We start from the raw sequence: 26,775 nt of genomic DNA, 5'->3' as shown, positions 1-26,775 counted from the left end.
TTCACTAGAAGCTTTCCTAGTACTTCAATGGCCTATCTAGCATTGCCCTTATACTTTCTGTATTGATTCCAGGAATTGCACCTGTGGATCTTATGAACAGAGTATAGCAGCATCAGGTTTATCTACCGGTAAAGGGTGAGCCCATGAACACTGGTACTGACACTTGGAGATGGAGGGTGTTATAGTATAGCACCTGCCCATAAATTATAGTACTTACATAGGATCAACTCTATGGGGGAGATTTATTAAACATGGTGTAAAGTGAAACTGGCTCAGTTGCCCCTAGTAACCAGTAGTACCTAGTACCTAGTAATCAGATTCCACCTTTTATTTTTCAAAGAGTCTGTGAGGAATGAAAGGTGGAATCTGATTGGTTGCTGGGGGCAACTGAGACAGTTTCACTTTACACCATATTTGATAAATCTCCCCCTATATTTCTACAACTCATAGGTTCTTAAAGGGGTCTGTAAACATTGAAGACTTTTTTCCCAAAGTCCCACAATCTAAATATAATGTCAGACACAAGCTTATTCCACTGTTCTCTGATTCAGTTGCCGCCCATTTCTCATGTATGACCCCGCCATGGCTCTAGTATCCTTTCTATGTGCAGATCCTAAACTGGGCAGTCCAGTAGCACATGTCACATGACCCCTTACCATTCCTAAAAATTACATTACTAGAAATTGGGGGGGGGGGGGGCTTTGAATTAGCCGGAAAGACTCAGGATCTAGAGCACAGAACAGAGCTAAGCCCTTCCCCAGTTCCTGTGTTCCATCTTGGTCTCTCTGCTACTAAAGACTGGATTACTCTAACAACAGACAGTGGACAGTACTTTGCAGGGAAGTAAGACCTCTAGTGGCCAAAATTTTGAAACATTTTCTAGTTAATTTGGCAAAGTTTTCTAGTTAATGAAGTATAGTAACAAAAATGCTAGAAAACACATAGGCTGTCACATGGAGGGAAAGTGAAAGGATAGTGATCATTTAAGAGCTTGCTGCTTACAGTTTCATTATATAGTTGAAACTGATAATCAAGAGTAAGTATTCACATGTTAAACATGATCTTCCCTTTAAAACCAATTGCCTAGATAGCAATGCAAAGCAGAGCAATGAGCAAGTAGGTTAGCAGCTTAAGCATTCTGCTGAGCACATCTCTTTCTCTAAGGCTCTCACCACAAAATGTTCCACCATGAGTATCTCAGAAGAAGAGGTTAAAGCATCTTGTAAAGGTTTATTAAGGCTACACACAAATTGGTAAAACATGGTTGGGTTCTTCCAAAAACAGCACCACACCTTTCCACAGGGTGTGTGTTATTTTAACTTAGCCCCATCCACTTAAATGCAACTGGGTTGCAATACCAGACACAACCCATAGACAGGTGTCACATGGTTTCTAGAAAAAGGAAACTATTATTATTATTTTTTAATTGAAATTTTTTCTTTAATCAATGGCAGAAATTGTAAATATACCCTCGAAATCTGTGCTGTGGAATTTTAGCACACCTGCTGCAGCCTCGACAGATGGTTTGCATGCATTTCAGCCCAATTAATTTCGGATAACCCATGTAAAGTCAACCCAACCCAGAATCCATTAAAATTATTTAAACAAGATTTAATATTTTACATATTTTCTTATTGGGTGTTTTTTTCTAATTTTCCATTTTACCATCTATATTATAGATATTAAAATAGAAAATTAGAAACTGGCTTGGACATTTTGGACCTTGGGGTGAGAATTTTGGACTTTTTCTTTATAATATAGATTCTGTATTATGAAGAAAAAGTCCAAGATTCTCACCCCAAGTTCCAAAATGTCCAAGCCAGTTGCTGTTGTCTTGGAGTGCATGAAACAAACTTCTGGCAGGGCAGATACATTCGGTTCACAAATGCATACATTCACAATTTATTGTAGATCCAGTAAAACTAGAGACTAGTGAATCGCTCATCTAAACGAAGCAAATTTGATGTTGCCATCTACTGTACATTATAAAATAATCTTGAAATCTTGCAGCTTTTGTTCTAACTAGGGATGGTCCGAACCTGGTTCGGAAATGATTCCCGATGTCTGCCCTCTCCGTGGAGCGGGCAGATACAGCGGGAGGACCGCCTGAAAAACTGGGATGCAGCCATAGTCATAGGCTGTATCCCAGTTTTCCAGGCGGTCCTCCCGCTGTAACCACCCGCTGCATGGAGCGGGCAGACAGCGGGAATCTGATGCCGAGCGTTCGGGTTCATACGAACCCGAACCTCGGCAGGTTCGGACCATCCCTAGTTCTAACCACTAGGCTTAAAACTAAGCTGAGACTTCCTGTTCTGTATATGATGATAAGGAAGAGGCTGCTGAAGGTGATCTGTACAGCAGTACATAGCAAAAACAATAGCAATTTATCTTCCCCCTGCCTGTTGAGTGTTCCCCATACCAAAATAAGATTAATTGTGTCTATTTCCATGAGGCTTCCTGTAAAGCATGTCACTAAATTCTATTAAAAACAGCTTTGGGATGATGGCAGCCCCCATGGCAGCCCCCATGGCAGCCCCCTTGCAGCGCTGGGGTCCTGGGTTTAAATCCCACCAAACACAACATAAGCAAAGAGTTTGTATTTATTCTCCGTGTTTGGATGGGTTTCCTCCAGGTTCTTCGCTCCTCCCCCCCCCCCCCCCACACACACACAAAACATATAGATAGGTCCATTTAGATTGTGAATCCTAATGGGGACAGGGACCAAAACTGTCAAACTGTGTAAAGTGCTTCAGAATCAGTTGGCGCTATACAAATAAAAGCATTATTATTATTATTATTATTATTATTATTATTAATAAGACCCCTTAATAATGTACTACAAATAAAATAAAATAAAAAGTTCTAAACAGAAAATAGAACCCGATTAGAATAAAAACATGTTCCAATATGTGGAAAAAAATAATCTAGGTGATACATTCCCTTTTAGGATCACTTTGTCAGTTCTGGGGAAGGAGCTTGGCAGCCACTCCTTGACACGTGAGCTGTAAGCATGACATACAGCTGATTGATTCCCTTTAACTCAGAGTTTCCTAACCCAGATAACCCCTTTAATTAAACGTGAGCAAGAAATTCTGCTACCTCATGAACTATCCATTGCGTACTTAAAGTATTAAAAACAAGACGCGTTGAGTTGAGTAAATTATAGATAGACAATAACAGTAAAAACCACACCAGTATATGAATATATGCTGTACACCTACTGACTGTCTGACAGACTATTAATATCAAGACAACATATATGTCTTCATGATTACACTGGTTTTGCTCATGCAAAGGGGAAAATATGGGCCACATAAAACAGTTAAAAATGGTACATATAAGAACTGTGACATTTCCATGTGACAACATCATAAGGCATATACACCAATATAGATCAGACAATTAACCAATGACGTTGGTGGTCTACAAATAATCCTCGGTGTAGTCCAAAACCGGTAACCAGTAAGCAGACTATTATACATTTAAATAATTTATCAAGTATTCCCATTTCCTTATGGTTGTTAAGAACTAATTTTATATTAAATAACACATTACAGCTTATACATGCATAGAATCTACATAAAACTTTACTTATCTTGTACTACATGATACATGCAGTATCATATTCCAGAGCTGCTTTCACAATTCTACAGGTCATTATTGGATTCTGACAACAAGCTTGTAGTCAGACACACCCCTAACAGTTGAGCTCAGTTGTTGTTGGAATCTGACAACAAGCTTGTAGTCAGACACACCCCTAACAGCCAAACTTGGGAATTTTCTGCTATTAAGCCTGCTGAATTGTGAATACATGTTTAAGCTGGGTTCACACTACGTATATTTCAGTCAGTATTGTGGTCCTCATATTGCAACCAAAACCAGGAGTGGATTAAAAACACAGAAAGAATCTGTTCACACAATGGTGAAATTGAGTGGATGGCCACCATATAAAAGTAAATAACTGCCATTATTTCAATACAACAGCCGTTGTTTTAAAATAACAGCAAATATTTGCCATTAAATGGCGGCCATCCACTCAATTTCATCATTGTGTGAACAGAGCCTTTCTGTGTTTTTAATCCACTCCTGGTTTTTGTTGCAATATGAGGACCACAATACTGACTGAAATATACGTAGTGTGAACCCAGGATAGCGTATAAAACAGATGAAGCCCTTAAAACTAGACATTCATTCTAATAACAATATGGAACGCTATCTAGCTGCAGAACCATAGCCTAATATACTGAATAGTATTGAGGCAGAGATCAAAGAGGTATTCCCAGCCCACAAAGTTATGCCATAGCCACAAGCTGATTGGGGGGTCCGACTGCTGGGAGCCCTTGAACATATGGCACAGCATCTATAAAGTCCTAGTTGCATATATAACGTTTATTAGATCAATTTAATATCAGCGTAAATCTACATGCACGAACATTACTAGAAAAATAATAGTGAACTAATACCAAATTCATCAGCACTCATAAGAAACATTAGTCTCAAATCGTTGACATACTATGTAGCCAGCCAAATCTGAAAACCACCTAGAGTATGGATAATAGATCTATACCCACATTGCTTTAACTTCCATCCAATATGGTGGGAATGTGACCCCAAACAGAAATTCACTATCTACCTTACAATGGAGAATGTGCTCTAGGGCGGGAGGGAATTTTTATGTGCACACCCTGAAAGGGATGGCCTGTTTTTTGGTGGCTGCATTTCATGGTGGACTGGTGGAGGTCCAGTCCCAGTCAGGTAGACTAATCACACCAAATAGTACTCGCATCCCATGTTGAGCAGTGATGCTGGCCCAACTTTGTCAGGTGATAAATAACACCAATAGTAAGGCTGGACTGCCCTGTGAACGAACAGGGTACATTATACCAGTCATTCTTTTTGTGGCTTCCAACTTTGACAAGCCCTTCACAATGTATGGAAGCTTCAGAAAGAATGAACGGGACACTGGCCATACACACGCTTGATAATGTTTGGAAGCCCCTAAGAGCACTCATCAGTGTTCAGATGCCCCATTGATAATAAGTAGACAAGTATGGTGCACTCCATTCATTCAGGGAACATTTGCTCTCTGGTTTTGTGATTAATGTGCGGTTAGACCCCCACTGGTTTTGTTATAACTTTGTGCATCAAGAATATCCCTTTAAATCCTTCATCAGATAAAACCAATATGTAAAAAAGATGGCAACATGCTCATAAGTTGCTAGGCCTCCCTATGTTAATGAGCTCACATATGGACCTATGGCATCACCAGGAATTCGCCCAGACAGGGCTTCATTCTTTTTTCCAATACTGGAAAAGAGCAGGTATATGGATCGCCACATAAACCAGAGCATTGGTACATGACTTTGCCTAATCTGAGTGAACCGATACTGAAAGGGTGGGAGGCAGTGCGGTCAGCTATCATTTGTGAACAATGGCGGGAATCACACTTTAAAATAATACACTACATACAGTATATGGGTTTAATTTCTCCAGAACCCCGGATCACCCTCAGAGAACTATTGCATGTCCCAAGTGTGGTGAATGGCTGACTGATCTGTACCATGATCTGTATACATGCCCAAGAGTTATGCCCTTCTGGGAAGCTTTGTCAGACATGATAAAAACCAAATTACACGTGACCATTCCAGTAGACCCACACTTGATGATCTTACATGTTTCTTAGGACAAGATAGTTATTACCTGCCTAATACATGTTTTTTTACTAGTCGCCAAAAGGTGTCTGTCCTGAGATGCCTACCATGGAACATGTCATTTCCCAAGTAAAAAGAGAGAGAGATGTTTTTTCTTTTTCTTGGATGTATAAAGAGGAAAATACTGGTGCATAAGAGGATATGCCTACATGTTATGTCTGTAATAAATTCTTCTGTGCTTTTCAACAGAATAAATATGTTTGGAAAAAAAATGGTGGTGTAAAATATACCCAACTTATTGAAAGTATAAAAATACTAGATCAGCAGCCCAGTGTTCTGCAGTGCAGGATGCCCCACGCATATCACCGCTTCCTTACAGATTGTAGTTCTTTAATGTATGTACAAAATTAGTCTTTTATGTAGATTAAGACTATGCACACGGCACAGCTATATGTTCGGAGTCTAAATAGCACTACATAGAGACATAGAGACAAAGCTGGCTCACCATAAATGCTTAATTGGCAAAAAAATCTGGCAACCGAGTAGCCAAGGAAGTGTTGAAATCTGGTGGAAACATTCCTGAAAAACCTTTTCTGTGTGTGGACGTTTCCTGTTTCTGGGGTGTCCAGAGTCTGTTTGCCGTGTGGGTGCCCTCATATAACCACAGCCTGATCAGAACAACCGACATGGTGAGCAATTTGTCGAAACAACCATCCAGGTTCTCTCAGTCCAATCATGTGCCCCCTTCTCAAAATCTATCAACTGGGCAAACTGTCGTTGAGTGCGCCGTAGAGGCATTCTATCAGTCGACGATTTTTTTTTTTTTTAGTCAATGAATTTATATCAAAGAGTTCGGCAATGTTATCCGAACTTGAACGCTCCGCGTTTGATTTGGGATTGGATAACTTTGCTGAATCCGAACATTTTGACAAATTCACTCAACCCTAGTTTCTAGACTATCTACAGAGATTATCTGGACTATGTGCATAACAAGCTTATTGATATTTCCGTTATTTGTTTGTGTCATGGCACAAAGACAACAACTAACCACATTTATGGTTAATGTTATTATGAGAGGTGGGGTCGTTAAGGCAAGAAGGAACAATGTAATATTTAAGACTGGGTTATTTCCCGTGGTGCAAAAACACAACTGCTTGGTTCCGTAGTTTCTGCCCATACAGTAGCCATACTAATCATAGGCTATTCTAGAACTACTAGTAGAAAAGATACAGGGGATAAACTGTATATAACAAGCTACAAATGTGGAACTTTATTGGTAGGTGCAAACGTGAAGACAAAAAATGAAACTATGACTCCTTTAACCTTTTGAGTTAATACTTTCATCAAACCACAATTCACAGTTTTGCTGTGTATTGGTTAAACTGACAATATGTTAACTTGTCTCAATTATAAATAAGGATATAACCTTTGCAGAAGAGGATACACTTTATATTCTGCAGATAGTTGATATAATTCTAACTGTATGATCACGAGAATGAGCTTTTATTATCAAAAAGAGGTGGATCGGCAGGAAAGTCTCCTAGGTTATCAGACCCATGGTAAGGCCAGAACTTGCGTCCATATTATGTTCTTGTGCAGCTGGCCAAATGGGCAAATTCACATAAAATTGTACCATGATTGTGATGTTCTGGGATAAACCCACTAGACCCTATAGCACAACACATGGAAGCACCATTATTCACCAAGTAGAAGACAATGATTGTGATACTACCGACCTGAGGCCACATATAGGCTGTACAACGGAATATAACAATGTCATTGAGAACCATGCAAATGTTGCATTTATAACTGCCCTTCAACATGAGAAATACCCCCTCCCCCCCCCCCCCCCCCCCAAAAAAAAAAAACAACCAGATGCACACATCTAAAGGATCTTATATGAGAAACATCACCAACACCACCAAGGCTGGCTAACAGAAAATGACCATGAAGGAACAAGCTAGGAAGTGAAGTAAGTAGGTGCCTTGGGACGCTACGCTATGGTTCTTTACCAAATATTCCTGGGGAGGGGATAATTTATTCATTGGCATGACAGCACTATGGGTCAACACTAGCATTAAAAAAATATATATAATATTGTAAGATATGTTGGTCATTTGAGTGCTAGAATACATCTTCTGTATAATAAACTACTGGGAGATTAACAGACAGAGTACGTAACAATGAATAACTGGGGGCATAACTATTAGGGGTACAGCAGTATGAAATTTGAGTAGTAGAGTGAGACAAGGGTAGCCGGCACTACAGTACACTATTCATGGAGACCAAGCGCCATGGGCACAAAAGCATTCATCTACGGACGCGCCTGCCGATCCATCTAACCCCTTCCCAGCAGAGCATACAGTGAACTCCAATAAAGATTGAAGCTATTTTACACTGGTGAGTGCCGCTCCTGTCCTCTTCGCTATTAATTACATTTTAGTACCTTGAGCCCCCTCAGCCCCCCACTGTCTTGCTAGACTTCTCTAGAACCTTCTAGTTAGGGGAATATCCTTTTGGCTTAGTCAGTTATACTCTCCAAAGCCAATCACAACTGACTTTAGTCAATTAACCCAAAATAGGTAGTCTATACATTTTCCTATTCTCTTTCACTCAAAGAGTTGCCTACTTTCTTGAACTCAATTGGGTTCGTTAGGCTCAGCGTAAGTGCTAAAAGCCAACCAGGATCATGTGTACCACAACAGGCTACAAAGCAGAGGACTCAACCATCCTGCATCCAGTCTTCGCTTTGACCTAAAGGAATTTCTAGAAAGGTCAAGCCAAGAAAGGATTTTTTTTTTTACCTCTTTAGAGCCTCTGAACTTAGCCGAGAGCCAAGCAAGAGCCAAGACAAGCAAGAACTTCAGGCATTCAAACTGCTCAATGTCATTTACTACTTGTGGTTATCTGCCTAAGGTACTGTTACTGCAGCCATTTAAGATCTGTGCCCCTAATTTATTGAAGCTGTTCAGTAAAGGTTACCCATCATGCTGCAACCATCTTTGAGTCCCAGTATCTTGGTCTACTGTGTGCGCACAACAGGGCACCCACAAACCACCAGCCAGGACATAATTAAAGGGGTTATCCAGCGCTACAAAAACATGGCCACTTTTACCCTTACTGTTGTCTCAAGTTCAGGTGCAGTTTGCAATTAAGCTCCATTTACTTCAATGGAACTGAGTTTCAAAGCCCCACCCAAACTGGAGACAACAGTAGGGGAAAAGTGGCCATGTTTTTGTAGCGCTGGATAACCCCTTTAACAGAAGAGAGTCTCAGGAACAAGGACTCTCTACCTCATGCACACTCACACTGACAAAGCGTTACTGGGCCTTCAGGGGATCGGACTGGTTGCCTTACTCTGCCATGTGATATCTCTATAGCAAGGCTAAAAACACCATGTGATATCTCTGTAGCGAGGCTAAAAGCAAAAGATAGGGCACAACATACAGTAAATACGGTCAATGACGGGAGATCAGATCCAAGATGGGACAAGGTCAGCATGTCACTTCTGATGGGTTCTTTATTTGGGTTTCCCCCATGATCAGTTTAATTGGTTGGCCACAGGTCCCCCAGTCCTACACTGGGGCCTGCACAGACTACAGTACAGTCCTTTAATGGGCCCTGGCATCTGTGCTGTGCTGTAGGGCCCTCCCAAAAAAACAGGACACGTACCGGATACCCAGGAGTACATATGTGTGCGCCTTTAAGGCAGAAAGGTGGAGAAACGAATAGGTTATGGGGGCCCAAACATATTTATTGCACAGGGGCCCTTTGCAGTCTGTCTCCGTCCCTGCCGTGGCTGTATTCACAATGGAGCCGGGGGCTTATCTGGAGATCGCCAGGGGGCATGAAGGCCGCCCGAGACCCCCGTGATCTCTTACTTGTCCCCTGTACTGTGAATAGTGGACAAATAGTTTTAAGTTTGAAAACCCCTTGTACACTGAGTGGGTCCAAAGGACCAAAGATTAAGACCGCCATTTCCTGCGCCAGTCTTAGAAATCCCCCAGGAGTGTACAGGCTCACTGGATTTATGTAAAGGTCCAGTGTCTCTACATCAATCCCGTGTGCACCAAAGCCTCTCTGTGTGCTTGTAGTGAAATCTACGCCAGCTCATAGATGGTGTAAATTTCCCTGGCATTTTTTGTCAAAATAATGGTATACAGTATGTGCGCACATACCACCATCCTGCCCTTTTCCAGTCTCTTCTCTCTGGCATGAACGGGGCAGAGGTCCAAGATGGTAATAATTTATTTGCAATACAAGCACAAGATTTATTTGCATCTGGGCCCTGTACACCATATGATAAATGATATTTTTTCTATCTGTGACCATAGCTAAACAATGAAAACCAGAGGGAGTAGGCGATACATTCAAAACGACTCCCTATCTTAGTCTGTGATCTACTGTATGTATGAGTCTATCCTTTCATTACCGCTATCATTTGTCTTATAAAAGAAACATTTTAAATGTCATCAGCAGTCTTTAGAGATGACAAGTGGAACAACAAACACCACTGTGACAGGGGAACCCCTGATGTAGGAGGGAGTCTCCTTTGGGTTCCGTGGAAAGTCTTGCAGGGTATCACCCTTTTATAGTAATTACATTGGTTTGCAATGCTGTGCATACACGTGTGCATCTAAGAAATTGTCATGCTATCCTATCACTAAAAAGACAAATGCTTCTGCTGACAGTTATTGAGAGGACCCTTGTTTCATACTAATATATGATCACTCCGGGATAAGGAGGAAAACTGTTTGGCAAGGTGAGAGGTGTAGTAAGACCACCCCAAAAGACTAATGGGACAGTGAGGTTAAAGCAAAGACCAGACACAAATGTTTGCTTGCTCCATACATGCATAAACGATTCTTCCAAAAATTTAGTTTATTAGATTTTAAGGTTATGGTATTCATGCATTTATAGGAAGTTTAGGCTCACATAAACTTGGTTCACATAAGGCCAGTGATTCAGCAATAGCACCATCCTGGATGAGAAGGGACGGGAACACCGAATGCCCAAAGCTGAATCTTTTGTATCCAACATCCTATCTGTTGCCCCATAGGCTGGAATCAACAATATGCAAAAGGGTCCGCGGAGCCTCAGTTACGAGTCTCAAAACATGGGACTAGCCAGATATCCCTCAAGGGAAGGACCTAGCAAAGGGATGGTTCCTGTATGGAGACCACCAAAACCACCATATTAAGTGGCCCCTTCAGGCAATAGCCAACTCAATTACAAGTCTAATGCCAAGACCAGGTATACATCCATAGACAGCTGTTTCAGGGTGTTGCCCCTCATCGTTGTGGAGTAGGATTCTGGCTTGGTGGGAGCAATGCCTAGTAGCCGACAGTGTCTTCTTTGGCTGGTCTCCCTGAAATCAGTGATCTGTTTGCCGTATAGACTTGAATGGGACTTCGCACTGGACCCATAGACCACATCTTGCATATTTGCCAATTGTGTTTAAAATTCTTATCCTTATAATGCTTTTATTTTTTGGGCTATAGGGCTATGTGAGGCATCATTTTTTCGCCATGTTCTGGATTTTGGAATGTGATGTGACCAAAAAGTACCAATTTTGTTTGCAACAATTACCATGCGAGATCAGGAATGTGATCATTTAATAGTCTGGGCGATTCGCACATGGCCATAGCAAATATCTTTATTATTATACTTTTTTTTAAATTTTAGTTTAAAAATAGGAGGGGGTGATTTACATTTTTATTATAGAATGGATTTATTTATATTAAAAATAGTTGTTTGTTTTTTACATATTTTTGTAGGTCCCTAGGTCCCTACTATGAACACTGCCATAATTGTTCATAGGGATCAATGCAGTAAATATGTACTGCATTGATACACAGAATCTGCACTTGATTGTTAGGGGCCACTGAAGGCAGCCTCTAACAACTGCCAAAAAAGGCAGCCCGGGAGGCATAGCAGAGGACCAAGGATGCCTGTAGAATGGATCAGCTCCCCATAATATCATTGTGGGGAGCCAATCTGGCTACTGGACCACCAATGACAGGTATGGAACACAATTTAAATGTCGCTGTCAGTTTTGATTCAAATGGTTAAGTAGCTGGTGCAGAGGATCACTCCGTTTTGGCTACTAGCGACGGTCCTCAGCTACCGAGAGCAGTCGAGGGCCGGACAGTAAAGACATGGGTCACATAATGATCCCCATCTATACCCCTTTACTGGCACCACAACGCTACTTTACGTCATGGTGCAGAAAGGGTTTAAAGGGAACCACCAAGGGAACCACCAATGGGCCTCTTTGCCTGTCAATCACCCCTGCACAGCGTGCTGAGGCAGAGAGCCGTGACTAGGTATGGGCTGGACAAATAATTTTTTCTCCGAACTTCACACATCGATCAAGACAAAGCACATATCAATGGGAAGTTATGCATGAGTTGTATTTTGTGCAGCAGGGAGCTATATCAGCACCTGATCACACACCTTTTTACAGTTTCTTGAGATGCCGTTCTTTTCCTGTGATATTTGGGTTTATATTTTTTTCAGACAGTTCAGGTAATTGTCAGATGATGGGTAAGATTCTACAGTAAGAGGTGGGAAAATTCTACATTGAGAGGTGTGTATTAGGCTTACACATACCCCTGACTTTATAATCACACCCATCACCTGATAGTCCCTCCCATAATTCAATTAAGTACACACCCATCTGACTAAATAGTAACACAAACTTTGAACTTACATATTTCAGAGAAAGGGTGTGGTATTATGGCACCCTAAGCTATTTATTGATAGCAACATCTAGTGTTCTTTTTGATCTTTTTTGGCTACACGTCCTCTTTAAATCTTCTATGACTCCACCAACATTAACACTGAGATACAAAATGCAAATAATTCTTTACTTCTCTAAAACTTAATCAAAAAATACATTTAAAAAAATTTGTAATGTAGAACAAAAATAAAAAAAACGGAAGGAAGCGAAAGTTTTAAGAGGGGGAGAGGTAAAGGGAATGTGTAATCAAAAACTCATACTTTTGTTATGTGAAACATATTTTTAACCCCTTCGCATAGCTGATATGTGCATTTACATCAGCGGATGAGAAGAGGAGTATGAATTGTTCATAGAAGTTTCCAAAGAGGAACCTAAAATGTGCAAAAAAATATTTTTTTATTTTTTAAAAACATGCAAAACCTTTATCACTAAAAACTAAATATATAATAATAAGTTAAAAAAAAACTTAATTAAAAAACGCTCTGACCACTGCCTTTAGCTGAATAGACTGGAGGCTTGTTGCCTCTTAGGCTCCGTGCACACGGAGCAAAAGTGGCAGAATCCCGCCAGCCTCCGTCATAATGACAGTCAATGGGAGGCTTGCATGCCTCCTCTCTCGGCGCATGTTCATTCTTCAGCGCAGAGAGAGGAGGCGCAAGCCTCCCATAGACTGTCATTATGACGGGGAGGCTGGCAGGATTTTGCTCTGTGTGCATGGAGCCTTATTTAGTCTCAAACTCATGAACTACTGTATTATTTCTTTATTCATCATTTGAATGTTCACAACGGTTAATTCTACTGTAAAAAAAAACAAAACTTTATTCTTAATAAAAACAGATTTACAAACTATTAAATGCTAACATTATTAATTGCACATTATTAATGACATAAGCAGAAAAAAAGCCAAAACCCCAAATTGATGAATTTTGGTCAGCTCAAAAATTAATAAAAAGCAATCAAAAAGTCAATCTAAACCAAAATGGTAACAATAAAAATTACAGCCCAATAGATAGAAAAAAGTTATAGAGGTCAGAATAGAGTATCTTTAAAGGGGTTATCCAGCGCTACAAAAACATGGCCACTTTCTTCCAGAGACAGCCCCACTCTTGTCTCCAGCTTGGCGGGGTTTTGCTGCTCAGTTGCATTGAAATGAATGGAGCTTAATTGCAAACCGCACCTGAACTGTAGACAAAACTCATATTGTCTCTGAAAGAAAGTGGCCATGATTTTGTAGCACTGGATAACCCTGTTTAAGCAAATTAATTTTTTTTGTGTACTTTTTAGAAAAAAAACAGTAGTAAAAGAAAACTAAAGCTACATAAATAGGGTAATCGTAGTGACCAACAGAATACAGATAACATGTTGGTTTTACCACCATAACTTGCATGGAGTAAAATTAAAATTATGTAAAAGTGAGAGTTGTTTTTTTTACAGTGTTGCTGTACATTTTATAATAAAATCAGAGGTGTCATTGGAAAGTACAATCGATCATCATATGGCTCTGTAAGAAAGAGTGTTAAATGAGTTTTAAAGAATTTAAAATGCAAAAATGAAAATTAAAGCAAAAGAGTTACCAATATATTTTTTTTTCCACAAACCCATGGAGTTATCCTTCTGATCACTGAGCTTAGAGGGGTTATCCAGTGTTACCAAAAGATGGCCACTTTCTTCCAGATACAGCACCACTCTCGTCTGCAGTTCAGGTGTGGTTTGCAATTAAGCTCCATTCACACAAGACTGGTGCTATATCTGAAAGAAAGTGGCCATGTTTTTGTAGCACTGTATTACCCCTTTGATAATAAGCTGACACTTCCTTTTCTGCAGAGAAGGCTTTTCTAATGGGCTCATGAAGCACATCCTGAGAATTCATTGCTCTTCTAGGCTATGGTCTCACAACTAGAGATGAGCGAATTTTCAGTATTAACAAAGTGAAGCTCTTTGTTAGCTCGGCTGCCTCTCAACTCGGGGCCGCTCCTCTTCAGGTGCCTGGAAAAGCTGGATCCAGTCCTTGAAAACCTGTAAACTTCTCCCAGTTTGCCAGGACTGGATCCAGCTTTTTTCGGCATCCGGAGTGGAGCAGCACAGAGTTCAAAGGCAGCCGGCTGATAAGCCAACTACCGAGTTAACAAAGTGATTCACTTTATTTATACTGTAAATTCGTTCATCTTTTTTTTGTTGCTAATAAGCCAACTGCAAACTTCCCTTCTCTATTCACAATGTCTTTGCCCGTTTTATGGACTGCTTCTGGGGCGGCTGTGATTTTGGCACCAAAATATGCAAACTGTATTTTTACCTTAATTATGGCTGTAGTTTGGTATTATTTTACTGTGTGTGAATATAGCCTCAGAAAACTCCAGATTTCACGCTTACAAGTTCTTTAGGAAATCCTGGAGTTAAAGGGAACCAATCAGCCCAATTGGGCTGATATGGTTCCCTGAACTGCTGTATACAGCTCCTACAGCAGCCGTGGCACGTACCAGCCGTGGCTGCAGCAGTAACTGTATACCTGGAAAAAAGGACTTTAATCACCCAGGCGCGTGACAGGCGCCCGGGGGATTAAAGTCTTTTTTTTCCGGGTATACAGCTACTGCTGCAGCCACGGCTGGTACGGGCCACGGCTGCTGTAGGAGCTGTATACAGCAGTTCAGGAAACCATATCAGCCCAATTGGGATGATTGGTTCCTTCAGCTGCTACCCTATCCGGGGCATTGCATCCTCATTATCATCATATGAAAAAATACAGACCATAATGCATTGTGTGCCTAAAGCCTAAAGGTAACACCAGTATATAGATAACACACGATCAGGCCATTCACGATTAAGCTCAGCCTCCTTGTAGTCACAGATTATGCCTACAACTCCCATAGACATCAATGAGTGACCTCCACACCACAGGCTTCTTTGGCCCATGTGGTTGCTGTAAAGTAAAATGTGTAAATGCTGGTGAAAGCGGTGGGAATGGAACAACAGTGGAGCATGTACAGTGCTGTCTATTCAGTCTAGGGAACTTACAGTGACAGCTGAGTACAGTGCCTGCTTATTTCCGCCAGTGATCACACATTTATCACCTACCCTGTGAGAAAATAAGCACTGGTTTTTCATCCTTTTCTTGTCCATTTCTGGTTGCCAGTTATAGTGCTAGCATAAGCCCTGATACCCTCTTGATGCAGATAGAGTAAAATACTATGGTGGGGTAAGGAGTTGTATGGTGATATTGTACATTGGTTTAAATTAGAGAGGAGTCCAATCGTTCAGAAACTAGCGTTGAGGCATGAAAATTGTGCATTTTCATCAACCTCAGTCTAATGTGTATCTGTACCATAAAGGAACCAACCCAATTTAATGAATGTCATAGACATAGATATGTAGCACATGCAGCAGATGAAAAGTACTGGAAGACTTGAGATTTTTTTTATAGACGTAAATTACAAAATTCTGGCACTTTCTGGTTGATTTGAAAGAATTTTTTTTTCACTGGAGTTGTGCTTTACGTGCTCCCACATATTATTTTGTTGTTCTTTGGTTAAAGGGAGAATGTTATGTTGGATATGGTGTGTGATGTGTGGGTAGTATGACATAGAGCAGGAAGAGCAGAGCTGATTGATATATAGTTTTGAAAGATAATACTCAGTTTAACTTTTTCTTTCATTTACTTATCTACTATGCGTAGGAGTCCAGTGGGCAGGCCTACTCTGTGACTGAAAGTTTTTCCTAGTTGACTCTGCTACAGGGATAGCTGTCAATCACTGATAAAACTACCCACAGGGCTTGTTTCTATGCTGAGGGTCCAGTGGGTGTTCTTATTGCTGAACAATAGTTAATAAACAAACAAATAAACACACAGGTGTGTACAAAAGATATATTATTTTTGAACTTATTTATTCTAGGAAAAGCAAGTGCATTTCATGCCAGTTACGCTCTGGGCAAGTTGCCACCTTTGAAGAAGTGTTCAGGTGTTTTTTTTTGCCCATATAATGCATACTCACCCCCACCATACCTACAGTGCCATCTGTTTCATCTAATCTCTGCTGTATTCATACATCACATTACTGCATCAGTATTTTTTTCCCATAGACTATAATGGAATCGAATATTTGTTTGAATAGTCGAATCTCAGTGCCTATTCGATTTGAATTCTCGAAAGTCGAATATTTCACTATTCGCTCATCTCTAGTTACCATTACAATGATATATAACATGTATAACTTTTATATTATGTGATGGCCGGTAAAAAATTCAAACCATTGTTAACAAATATACAGTATGTTCCTTAAAATCGCTCCATTCCCAGGCTTACAGCGCTTTTTTTCTTCGGTCTATGGGGCTGTGTGAGGTGTCATTTTTTGCGCCATGATGTGTTCTTTCTATCGGTACCTTGATTGCGCATATGCGACTTTTTGATTGCTTTTTATTACAATTTTTCTGGATTTGATGCGACAAAAAATGCGCAATTTTGCACTTTGGAATTTTTTGCGATTACGCCGTTTACCGTGCGAGATCAGGAATATGATACATCAATATTTTGGCCAATTACGTACGCGGTGATAGCAAACATGTTTATTTATTTATTTTTATTTATATCCTGGGAAAGGGGGGTGATTCAGACTTTTATTAGGGGAAAAAGCAGAAAGCAATCGAGTGTTGAGCCGGGATCGGTGCCATTGCGGCGCAGACCCCGGCCGGGTAAGGAAGCAAGGATCACCCCTCCTTGAAATGAGGCACCAAAACAGGACAACAAAGCGTTAATTAAACAGCTACATCACCAGGCTATCTCCTCTGAAGTCACCTCTCTGACTTCTGAATACCAGCTTTCACACAGCTCCCACTGTGTAATCCTTTGTTTTCTGCTCTCAGCTGGCGACTAATCTCCCTCCTCCCTCCTCTCCTCTCCATAGGTTACACAGGGCTCGACTGATGTAAAAGAGTCGAGATTCCCTGGTAATTAGCAGTGAATGAGAGAGAGGAGGGGGATGCAGATAATGGCATATTTGCCAAATAACCCCAATTACAAAGTTTCTTAAAATCGCCTGAACTATTGATTTTTGCAAAAAAAGCTTGTGTGGAACAGTCTATGCAGCTTCATCATATAGAAAAGTCCTGCTAGTTGCAATGGTGACCCTCACTGAGAGCACAGAAACACATGTAAATTACAGGTGGGTCACCAAAAGGTCACATGACCCAAATGGACAAAAGAATTCCAGGAATTTTCATCTAGTGATTAACAACTAAATGGCTGACTAACTACATAATCAATAAAGTAAATTGCAGGAGTACTTCTTCAAGTTGAACTCAAGTTTAGGTCTCGGCCTTGTCTGACTCCATCCAGCGCTGAAGTAGTTACCATGAGTAAGAGAGGTAAAATACACAGCGTTTTACAGGAAGCTGAGAGGATGCTGTATGCACCTGTGTAATGCAGAAGAACAGGAAGCCACAAAACACAGTATGGCCGAGGGAAAGCAAGTATCACTGTTAGCAGGTGGCCTAAATATTGCAAAATTACTAATCGAGCCGTGTAGCCTGCAGCTCCCGATGACATCAGCACGGTCAGGCAATGTCATTCAGCTCTTCCTCTGACGGTAGTTACATTGCATTCTCAAAGTAACTGGATGGCACCGCATGAGAACAATAATAATAAGCTGAGGCTTTGTGGACGCAGGCCGAGATGTCACACCCTTTACACTTCTCACCAAGCCTGCAATGTTCTATCAAGCTCATGGCTGAATGTGACACATATCGTCATCTGCAATGTAACAAGTCCCAACACCCTCTGCACCACCACTGAGATCAACGACAATATATACAGGAAAACATTGCTGATGCCATGGATTATAGCAAAGTATAAAAATTACCACCAAGCATATAGAGGGGTGGTAAAGTAAATGGTGTAAAGTAAAACTGGCTCAGTTGCCCCTAGCAACCAATCAGATTCCACCTTTCATTCCTCACAGACTCTTTGGAAAATGAAAGGTGGAATCTGATTGGTTGCCAGGGGCAACTGAGCCAGTTTCACTTTACGCCATGATTGATAAATCTCCCTAAAAAGTCTTCTAATAAATCAACATCTATTGATCTTATATTACTTAGTTTTAACAATAATGAATGGGAGACAGGGGGCGCACAGCAAGCAGACCTCACTGACCAGCATCAGGCCATGTGCACACTATGAATAATCCGTCCGGATCACAGAACAGCCGGTGTTACTGAACATCATCACGGCCGGTACTGCAGTCCCGACCCGGACGATCTTCATTTCTACAGAATTTGGATGTGGGGCGCACCCGTGTACGCCCGTATCCGAATTCACTGCTGCACACAATAGAGTGTGCGGCCGAAGCCGCACGCTCCATTGTGTGCACTGACAGGTTCTTTCTTTCAAATCAACTAGTGTCAGATAGTTATACAGATTTTGAAATTACTTCTATTTAAAAATCTCAAGTCCAACTCCAGTACTTATCAGCTGCTGTATGTCCTGCAGGAAGTGGTGTATTCTTTCCAGTCTGACACACTGCTCTCTGCTGCCACCTCTGTCCATACCAGGAACTGTCCAGATTAGCAGGAAATCCCCTGCTCTATACAGTTCCTTTCATGGACTGAGGTGGCAGCAGAGAGCATTTCTTTGCAAAGTATAGCTCTATTTTAAAGCTAATACACCGTCTTATTCTATAATCCCTTGTAATATGTTTGTAAAGTTTGTACTCTCCCTAATACAGTTTAGACCTCTTGCAAATAATTGAAATTGTTAGAATTTGTGAGGTGTAGACCCCCTCTGTAAAGTTCATGTACTGCCATGTTGAGTTAAACCCATTGTAAAGTTTCATCACTTCCTTGTACAGATTAAAAACCTTTTACAGGAAATATACAACTTTGTAAAGTGTTTAGATCTGTTGCAAAATCCGCACATTCCCTTGTATTCTTGTAGTGTATTCACCCCCTTGTGAAGTTCATGCAGCCCGCTGTTGTGATGTTAGAACCATTTTTACACCCATTTAAAGGGAATCTGCCACCCTTACATCTGCTTAAAGGGGTTATCTAGCGAAAATCTTTTTTCTAGTTATACAGATTTATAATTTACTTCTATATAAAAAAAAAATCTCAAGTCTTCCCATACTTATTATTATTTATAATTTATTTGTTTATATACTTATCAGCTGCTGTATGTCCTGCAGGAAGTGGTGTATTCTTTCTAGTCTGACACAGTGCTCTCTGCTGCCACCTCTGTCCATGTCAGGAACTGTCCAGAGCAGTATAAAATCTCCATAGAAACCATTTCCTGCTCTGGACAGTTCCTGTCTCAGACAGAGGTGGCATCAGAGAGCACCTTGTCAGACTAGAAAGAATACACCACTTCCTGCAGGACATACAGCAGCTGATAAGTATGGGAAGACTTGACATTTTTATATAGAAGTAAATTACAAATCTATATAACTTTCTGAAACCAGTTGATTTGAAAGAAAACGATTTTAGCTGGATAATCGCTTTAAAGCTCAAGTGTCAAGGAGGGATTGCCACACGGCAGCATGCACACCTCCCTCCCTCCACCACCCATTTCTGTCTGTCTAAACTCAGCCATGCATGTCGATCAGTCAAGGCAGGGGTTGTAAGGGAGGAGGCTTGCATCATGTGGCTAAGGACAGCCTCCGTGACACTTCAGATTGGAAGCCTTATGACTGCGCATGAGCCTACATACTATATGCATTTTGTGGTCCAGGCTCCTTCACTACTATAGTGTTCACAGACTGTATGCGTGACTATGGGAGGTCTATGGATAGCACTCTATGGGCCACCTGTGCCAGGTTCATGGACTATGCACACTGCATCAAACTTTCCTAGGCTAGCCACTAAGTATCCCACAAAGCTGCAGCTCTGACATTGATCACCAACCAAGTCCCAGCTTTACTAGTAGGTGATTGCAGACAATTGAGGAATATCACACTGGAATTCTTGCAGTGAATGCATGACTACTTTTTTCTCCCCAACAAAAGCATGAAGGTTGCTTAAAGGGGTTATCCAGCAAAAATCTTTTTTTTTTTTTTCAAATTAACTGGTTTCAGAAAGTTATATAGATTTGTAATTTACTTCTATTTAAAAATTTCCGGTACTTATCACCTGCTGTATGTCCTGCAGGAAGTGGTGTATTCTTTTCAGTCTGACACAGTGCTCTCTGCTGACATCTCTGTCCAAGACAGGAACTGTCCAGAGCAGGTTTTCTATAGGAATCTGCTGCTGCTCTGGACAGTTCCTGTCTTGGACAGAGATGTCAGTAGAAAGCACTGTGTCTGATTGAAAAGAATACACCACTTCCTGCAGGACATACAGAAGCTGATAAGTATGGAAAGACTTGAGATTTTTAAATAGAAGTAAATTACAAATCTGTATAACTTTCTGAAACCAGTTGATTTAAAAGAAAAATATTTTTGCTGGGTAACCCCTTTAAGGGTCATGCTGATTCTCACGAACAGGGGTGCTGATCCCTGTTCCTGATGGAGAAGTGACCACTCATATATTGCCCCTATATCACAGACAACAGTATACAATTAGCCCTTAAAGGGGTACTCTAGCAAAAAAAATTCTACAGTTCTACAGGAAGTGGTGTATTCTTTCCAATCTGGAGAGCAGTAGAGGTTTTCTTTAAGGATTTGCTGCTGCTCTTGACAGTTCCTTACATGGACAGAGGTGGCAGCAAAGAGCACTGTGTCAGACTGGAAAGTATACCCCACTTCCTGCAGGACATACAGCAGCTGATGTTTCTTTTCCTGCTGGAGTCCTCCCTTAAAGGGAAAATTACATACAAATCTCTTAACCTAAAAAAGCACCCTAAACATAAAGTCCATCCTATCTCCATTGTCTGCGCTATTGATTACTATCTATTCATCTCTCTTATCAGCCATTGTAGGCTGAAGACAGAACGACTGCTATGTTTTTCAATTAGTGTATTGACAGGAAGCCCAGAACTGTACGTGTCTCACACATCCCCACTTCTCAGAACTTCTAGACTCATTTACATACATAGTGGGAAATTATATCAGCTCCATGCTTAATGGCCCTTAAAGCGTCACTGTCGTTTTTTTTTTTTTTTTTTTGCAGGTACAGGTGATTTTAAGAAACTTTGTAATTGGGTTCATTAGGCAAATATGCCATTATCCGCATTCAAAAAGACTTTTCCCAGGCCCCCCCCCCCCCCTTCCCCTCTCATTCACTGCTCATTATCAGGAAATCTCGACTCTTTTACATCATTTGAGCCCAGTCTAATCTATGGTGAGGGGAGGAGGGAGATTAGTCGCCAGCAGAGAGCAGTGAACAAAGGATTACACAGTGGGACCTGTATGAAAGCCACTATTCAGAGGTCAGAGAGGCCAGCGCTGACTTCAGAGGAGATAGCCCGGTGATGTAGCTGTAAATTAACTCTTTGTTGTCCTGTTTTGGTGCCTCATCTCCCTACACCCCTCCCCACTCCATAGAAAACCATGAAGACAGGGGGGGAGAGCTTCAAACTGCTTTTTCCATGATAAAAATGCATTTTCCGGCTAATAAACCCGATTACAAAATTTCTAAAAATCGCCTGTACTATTGATTTCTGCAAAAAATTTTTAAACGACAATGACACTTTAAAGCTAAAGACTCAGACTTTCTGGCAGCTCATTGCAACATTTTGATTTCCAGCAGACGCCCCCACCCCATATTATGCCGTACTGCAGGGAATGGGGGCATCCTGCCCATGTGAACCCAGAGAAAAGAGAAGTAGTACAGTGCATTAGCTCATGCATGTAAAACTAGGGGAGCGTGCAAAATACATAAAACATTTCATTAAAAAAATAGACTACAGACTGATGGTCCCCAACCTGTGACTGGTGCAAAACTACAATTTCCAGCACCTCTAGCATGCTGGGAGTTGTAGTTTTGCTTTGGGGATCAGCATTCGGCATGCACATGTATGGATTCCATGACTTACCTTATAAACTTCCCCATAACTTCCGCTCCCCAGCCGCTGCAGCAGCTCATACACATCCTGGGGGTCTCGATTGGAAATATCCAGTCGACCCTGCACATCCATCCTGCACACTTTACAATGTGAAAGTGTTCCCAGCAGCCGTCTAGGTGCCTGAGCGCTGTGCACTGTGATTGGTCGACACAAGTCCCTACGGTTTCCTGAAAGTTACAGCCTTGTGTTACCATCTGCTCCCTTGACACATCTTGCAAAGTTTTCGTGGTTTCACGTGGTGATGAATACCCGCACAGCGAAGAGGAATAACAGAGCGAGCTTCATGCGAGGAGGAAGGTGTAGCTGTGCTCAACCAATGTACAGGTCTATTAGTAGATTTTTGCAAGATAGTGTGATAGATATAGATGGAGTCGAGCAGAGTTGGTCATTTTGCACAGAAGATTTCGTGATACGGGTGATAGGGGTGTACAATGATTTAAATAGCGCAACATAAAATATAGGCGTCTATCAGGCATGCTGGGGGGAATGGAGCCCTGAGCCGGAGACCCTCAACCCACAATTAGCCAATCAAATAAATGGGGTTAGTGGGGATTTATAGGCTAATTCTGGCCACTCAATGTCCGTTTACACAGAAAGATTATCTGACAGATTATCTGCCAAAGATTTGAAGCCGAAGCCAGAAACAGACTATAAACAGAGATCAGGTCATAAAGAAAAAAACGGAGAATTTTCCTCTTTTCAAATCCATTCCTGACTTTGGTTAAAAATCTTTGGCAGATAATCTATCAGATAATCTTTCTGTGTAAACAGACTCTTAGGGCCCTATTCCACCGGACGATTATCGTTTGCATAATCGTTAACGATTAACGATCTCAAACGACCACTATTGCGAAAGACCTGAAAACGCTCAGTCATTTCCATGGAACGATATTCGTTACTTATGATCGTATTTGCGATTGTTTTTCTTCGCTATTTCTTCGCTATTCCGTTCGTATCTACTGCGAACGACCGAACGACGTCTTATTCAATGTGAACGATTTGCAAACGTTTTGCGAACGAGCAACGATAAAAATAGGTCCAGGTCTTATAAAGCGATTAACGATTTCTCGTTCGGTCGTTAATCGTTAACTGCATTTCAACTGAACTATTACGGTTTAGATTCGAACGATTTAACAATAATCTGAACGATAATCGTCCGGTGGAATAGGGCCCTTAGTGGCCATCATAATAGCCTAATAATAGAGACTAATAGAGCAACTAATAGAGAATCGCACCACTGACAGGGACAGAGCAAGCACCAAAATACTCGACTGATTGTTACTCAAGTCACTATTTTCCAATGCTTGAGTGCTCCACTTGAGTAAAAATTCCCATTGAAAACAATAGGAAACTCAAGTAATTAACCAGGTGCCTCCTTTATGCTGCGTTTACACGTAACGATTATTGGCCCGATCGTACGATTAGCGAGGTCGGATTTACGATTTTTTTATAACGATCAGCGTTTAGATGGTACGATATATCTTACGAAAATTCGCACTGTGATCGTTTTGCGATCGTTTAAGCCTATCTCACACATCTCACACATTGGTTAAATCGGCGAACGACTGTTCACACGGAACGATTTGCGAATTTTTTGCGTACGATGAACGACGATTTGATGACCTGATGAAAGATCAAAATGTACGATTTATCTTCGTCGTTTGATCGTTCGCTGCGTTTACACGTACGATTATCGTTCGAATTCGACCGTTATCGTGCAAATTCGCACGATAATCGTTACGCGTAAACGCAGCATTAGGGTACCTGGTTAATCTGAATGTGACAGTCTGTGCTCTGTTAGAGGGAAGGGGGGGGGGAATATACTTAGGGTGCGTTTACACTGACAGATTTATCTGACAGATTTTGGAAACCAAATCCAGGAATGGATTTGAAAAGAGGATGGATCCCAGTCTTTCCTTTAAGACCTGATCCCTGTTTATAGTCTGTTCCTGGTTTGGCCTTCAAAGATCTGTCAGATAAATCTGTCTGTGTAAACGCACCATTACTGCTCCCAATTAGTGGCTTAGGGTCCATTTACACGAAAAGATTATCTGACAGATTATTTGCAAAACATTTGAAGCCAAAGCCAGGAATGGATTTGAAAAGAGGAGACATTTCAGGCTTTCCTTTATGACTTGCATAGTCTGTTCCTGATTTTGGCTTCAAATCTTTGGCAGATAATCTGTCAGATAATCTTTCTGTGTAAATGGACCCTTAGGCGGGACACCGCTGCAGGTGCCGATTGGCTGAGCAGAGTCCACTCAGCCAATCAGCAAATGCAGTCCTGCCTCAGCCACTTATTGGCTGAGCGTCGATGGGGAATACAGAAGACAGGAGTGGTAAGTATACTTTCCCTCTCCCCCATGTGGTTTAAAGTGTACCTGTCACGATCAGACCGTCTGGATAAGCGGCGTGATCCTTTGCAAATCTGGAAGGTCGGGTCTTTGGATATCAATAAGCTATTTTCTAATCAGGAGGAAAAACATAAGAGGGAATCTGGAGGGCCACATAATGTAAGTCTATGGGAGTGTCCAGGTCGGACAAACACAGAGAGCAGAGAGAGGAACACAGAGCAGCATGGACTACTGTCTTGTTCTCCTGATTGGTCACGTTTTGAACGCTCCCCCGACCATTAGAAACTTGTGACATGTCAAGTTTTTTTAATGACCAAGTGCCCATTTAAAACTTTAAAACACTTTATACTGTAACATGATTTAAAGATGTACTCCAGAGGGGAACATTTTTTTTTCTAATCAACTGATAGCAGAAAGTTATACAGATTTGTAAATTACTTCTGTTTAAAAACTCAAACTTTATAATACTTATCAGATAGATGCTAAATGTCCTGCAGGAAGTGGTGTAATCTTTCCAGTCTGACACAGTGCTCTCTGCTGCCACCACTGTCAGTGACAGGAACTGTCCGGAGTAAAAGTAAATCCCTAAAGTAAACCTCTTCTGCTTTTCAGTTTCTGAACATCACCAACAATTCTTTAGGAATATGTTTAACATATAAACTTGATTTAAACAACAGGTCATTTTCTGATGACATATTCCCTTTAAGGCTCATTGATCTCAGGACATGTGTGGCTGTTATCTCATAGTTATAATTATTGTTCTATATAATTACAGGTCACAGTTCTGCCATAAAAAAGCTAAGCTAAAAAGCAGCCAAGCTGTAAGATCTGAGGAAAATAAATATCGTATCACACTAAAAGTAAACTCAATTCCTCATGATATATGAGTGACATATACAGTATATCCAATTCTATGAGCTTGCATCCAGTTTGTCCAATATAACATTGCACTGGAATTTTACCTCAGGCTTCACACAGTAAATAAATAGGTCTTAATTCCAAAGCAATGATACGCAGGTCGATGTCAGCTGATTTGCTGCCATGATGGAATTCACCACAACTATGAGCCAGTCCATAATTCGCCCCAGTGACGAGGACACCGAGCACAGCTGTACACTGCTATTATATATGATCACCAGTCATTACTATTAATATTCAGTGAAGAACCTAAACCCGTACAACACCCAAGAGGGCAGCTGAGGATAAAAGTTCCTGACTGATGGGCTGGGATTAAAGACGTCTTCACAAGTAAGAAGCAAGTATGACAGGACTGTATAAGCCATATGTATACTTCACACACTGCAGGCACAGCGCTCATTGAAGCTTGTCAGTGCACAGATTTGATTGACAGACAAACATGACAGATAATATGGCTGACAGGAAGAAGCAACCTGACAGATACTTCCTGTCCAAGAAACTAAAATGACTGAACTTACAAGAAAATATGGCCAGAATCTCAACGCCGCTACCATTTGCCACATAGCAGGATCTGACCAGAGGTGAAGGCGTCCCTATTACCACAATTTTCTTGTTATAATACCAGGCTCCTTTGCTGCTACAGCTCAAACAAGAGGCAAAATGGAGGGTGGACGTGCTTTAAGAAAATCATTCCTAGCTTCAAGGCCAGCTCCAGGTTTTTGCAGGCCCTTGGGCGAAAGAGCCTCAGCGTCCCCCCCCCCCCCCCCCCCCCCATCCATCCACTATGCACAATCATGTGAGACACCACTAACATACACAAACACACATTAGTGACACACACACACACACACAGATTACTGACACACACACTTTTAAGACATACACATTACTGATGGACACACACTTACTGACTGACACACTTACTGACTCACACACACACACACTTACTGACTGACACACATGGGCTTACAACGTCTCACCCCTACTTAAAATAAAGACAAGCAACAACTTTATTTGGCAAAAGTTGGCTGCGGTTTTTATTCATGTTAACCTGAATTAAATCCAACTAATGAATAAATAATTAATCAATAAAAAAATAAATAAACAAATCAAACCATAGCAAAAACCATA

The 26,775-nt window shown here is 41.1% G+C and overlaps 1 protein-coding gene across 3 annotated transcripts in view; it reads right to left on the bottom strand.

The window, feature by feature from the left end:
- The window catches only part of MAP4K1 (mitogen-activated protein kinase kinase kinase kinase 1), a 65,857-nt gene extending 39,620 nt beyond the window's left edge, over positions 1-26,237 (bottom strand). The window contains exon 1 of one of the 3 annotated variants that reach the window (XM_069986635.1): positions 26,163-26,237. In XM_069986635.1, the coding sequence (XP_069842736.1) occupies positions 26,163-26,207 (45 nt within the window). In that variant the 5' untranslated portion in view covers positions 26,208-26,237. Of the gene's footprint in view, positions 1-217; positions 252-22,342; positions 22,445-26,162 lie in introns of those variants that run through there. The other 2 variants (XM_069986634.1, XM_069986636.1) reach the window with 2 other exon arrangements.
- Positions 26,238-26,775: the final 538 nt, after the last annotated feature.

This window comes from Dendropsophus ebraccatus, chromosome 10 (genome assembly GCF_027789765.1).
Source record: "Dendropsophus ebraccatus isolate aDenEbr1 chromosome 10, aDenEbr1.pat, whole genome shotgun sequence".
In the NCBI taxonomy this organism is placed as follows: Eukaryota; Metazoa; Chordata; class Amphibia; order Anura; family Hylidae; genus Dendropsophus; species Dendropsophus ebraccatus.
Note: the sequence above shows the minus strand (reverse complement) of the source record. Positions and strands in the feature narration are given on the sequence as shown.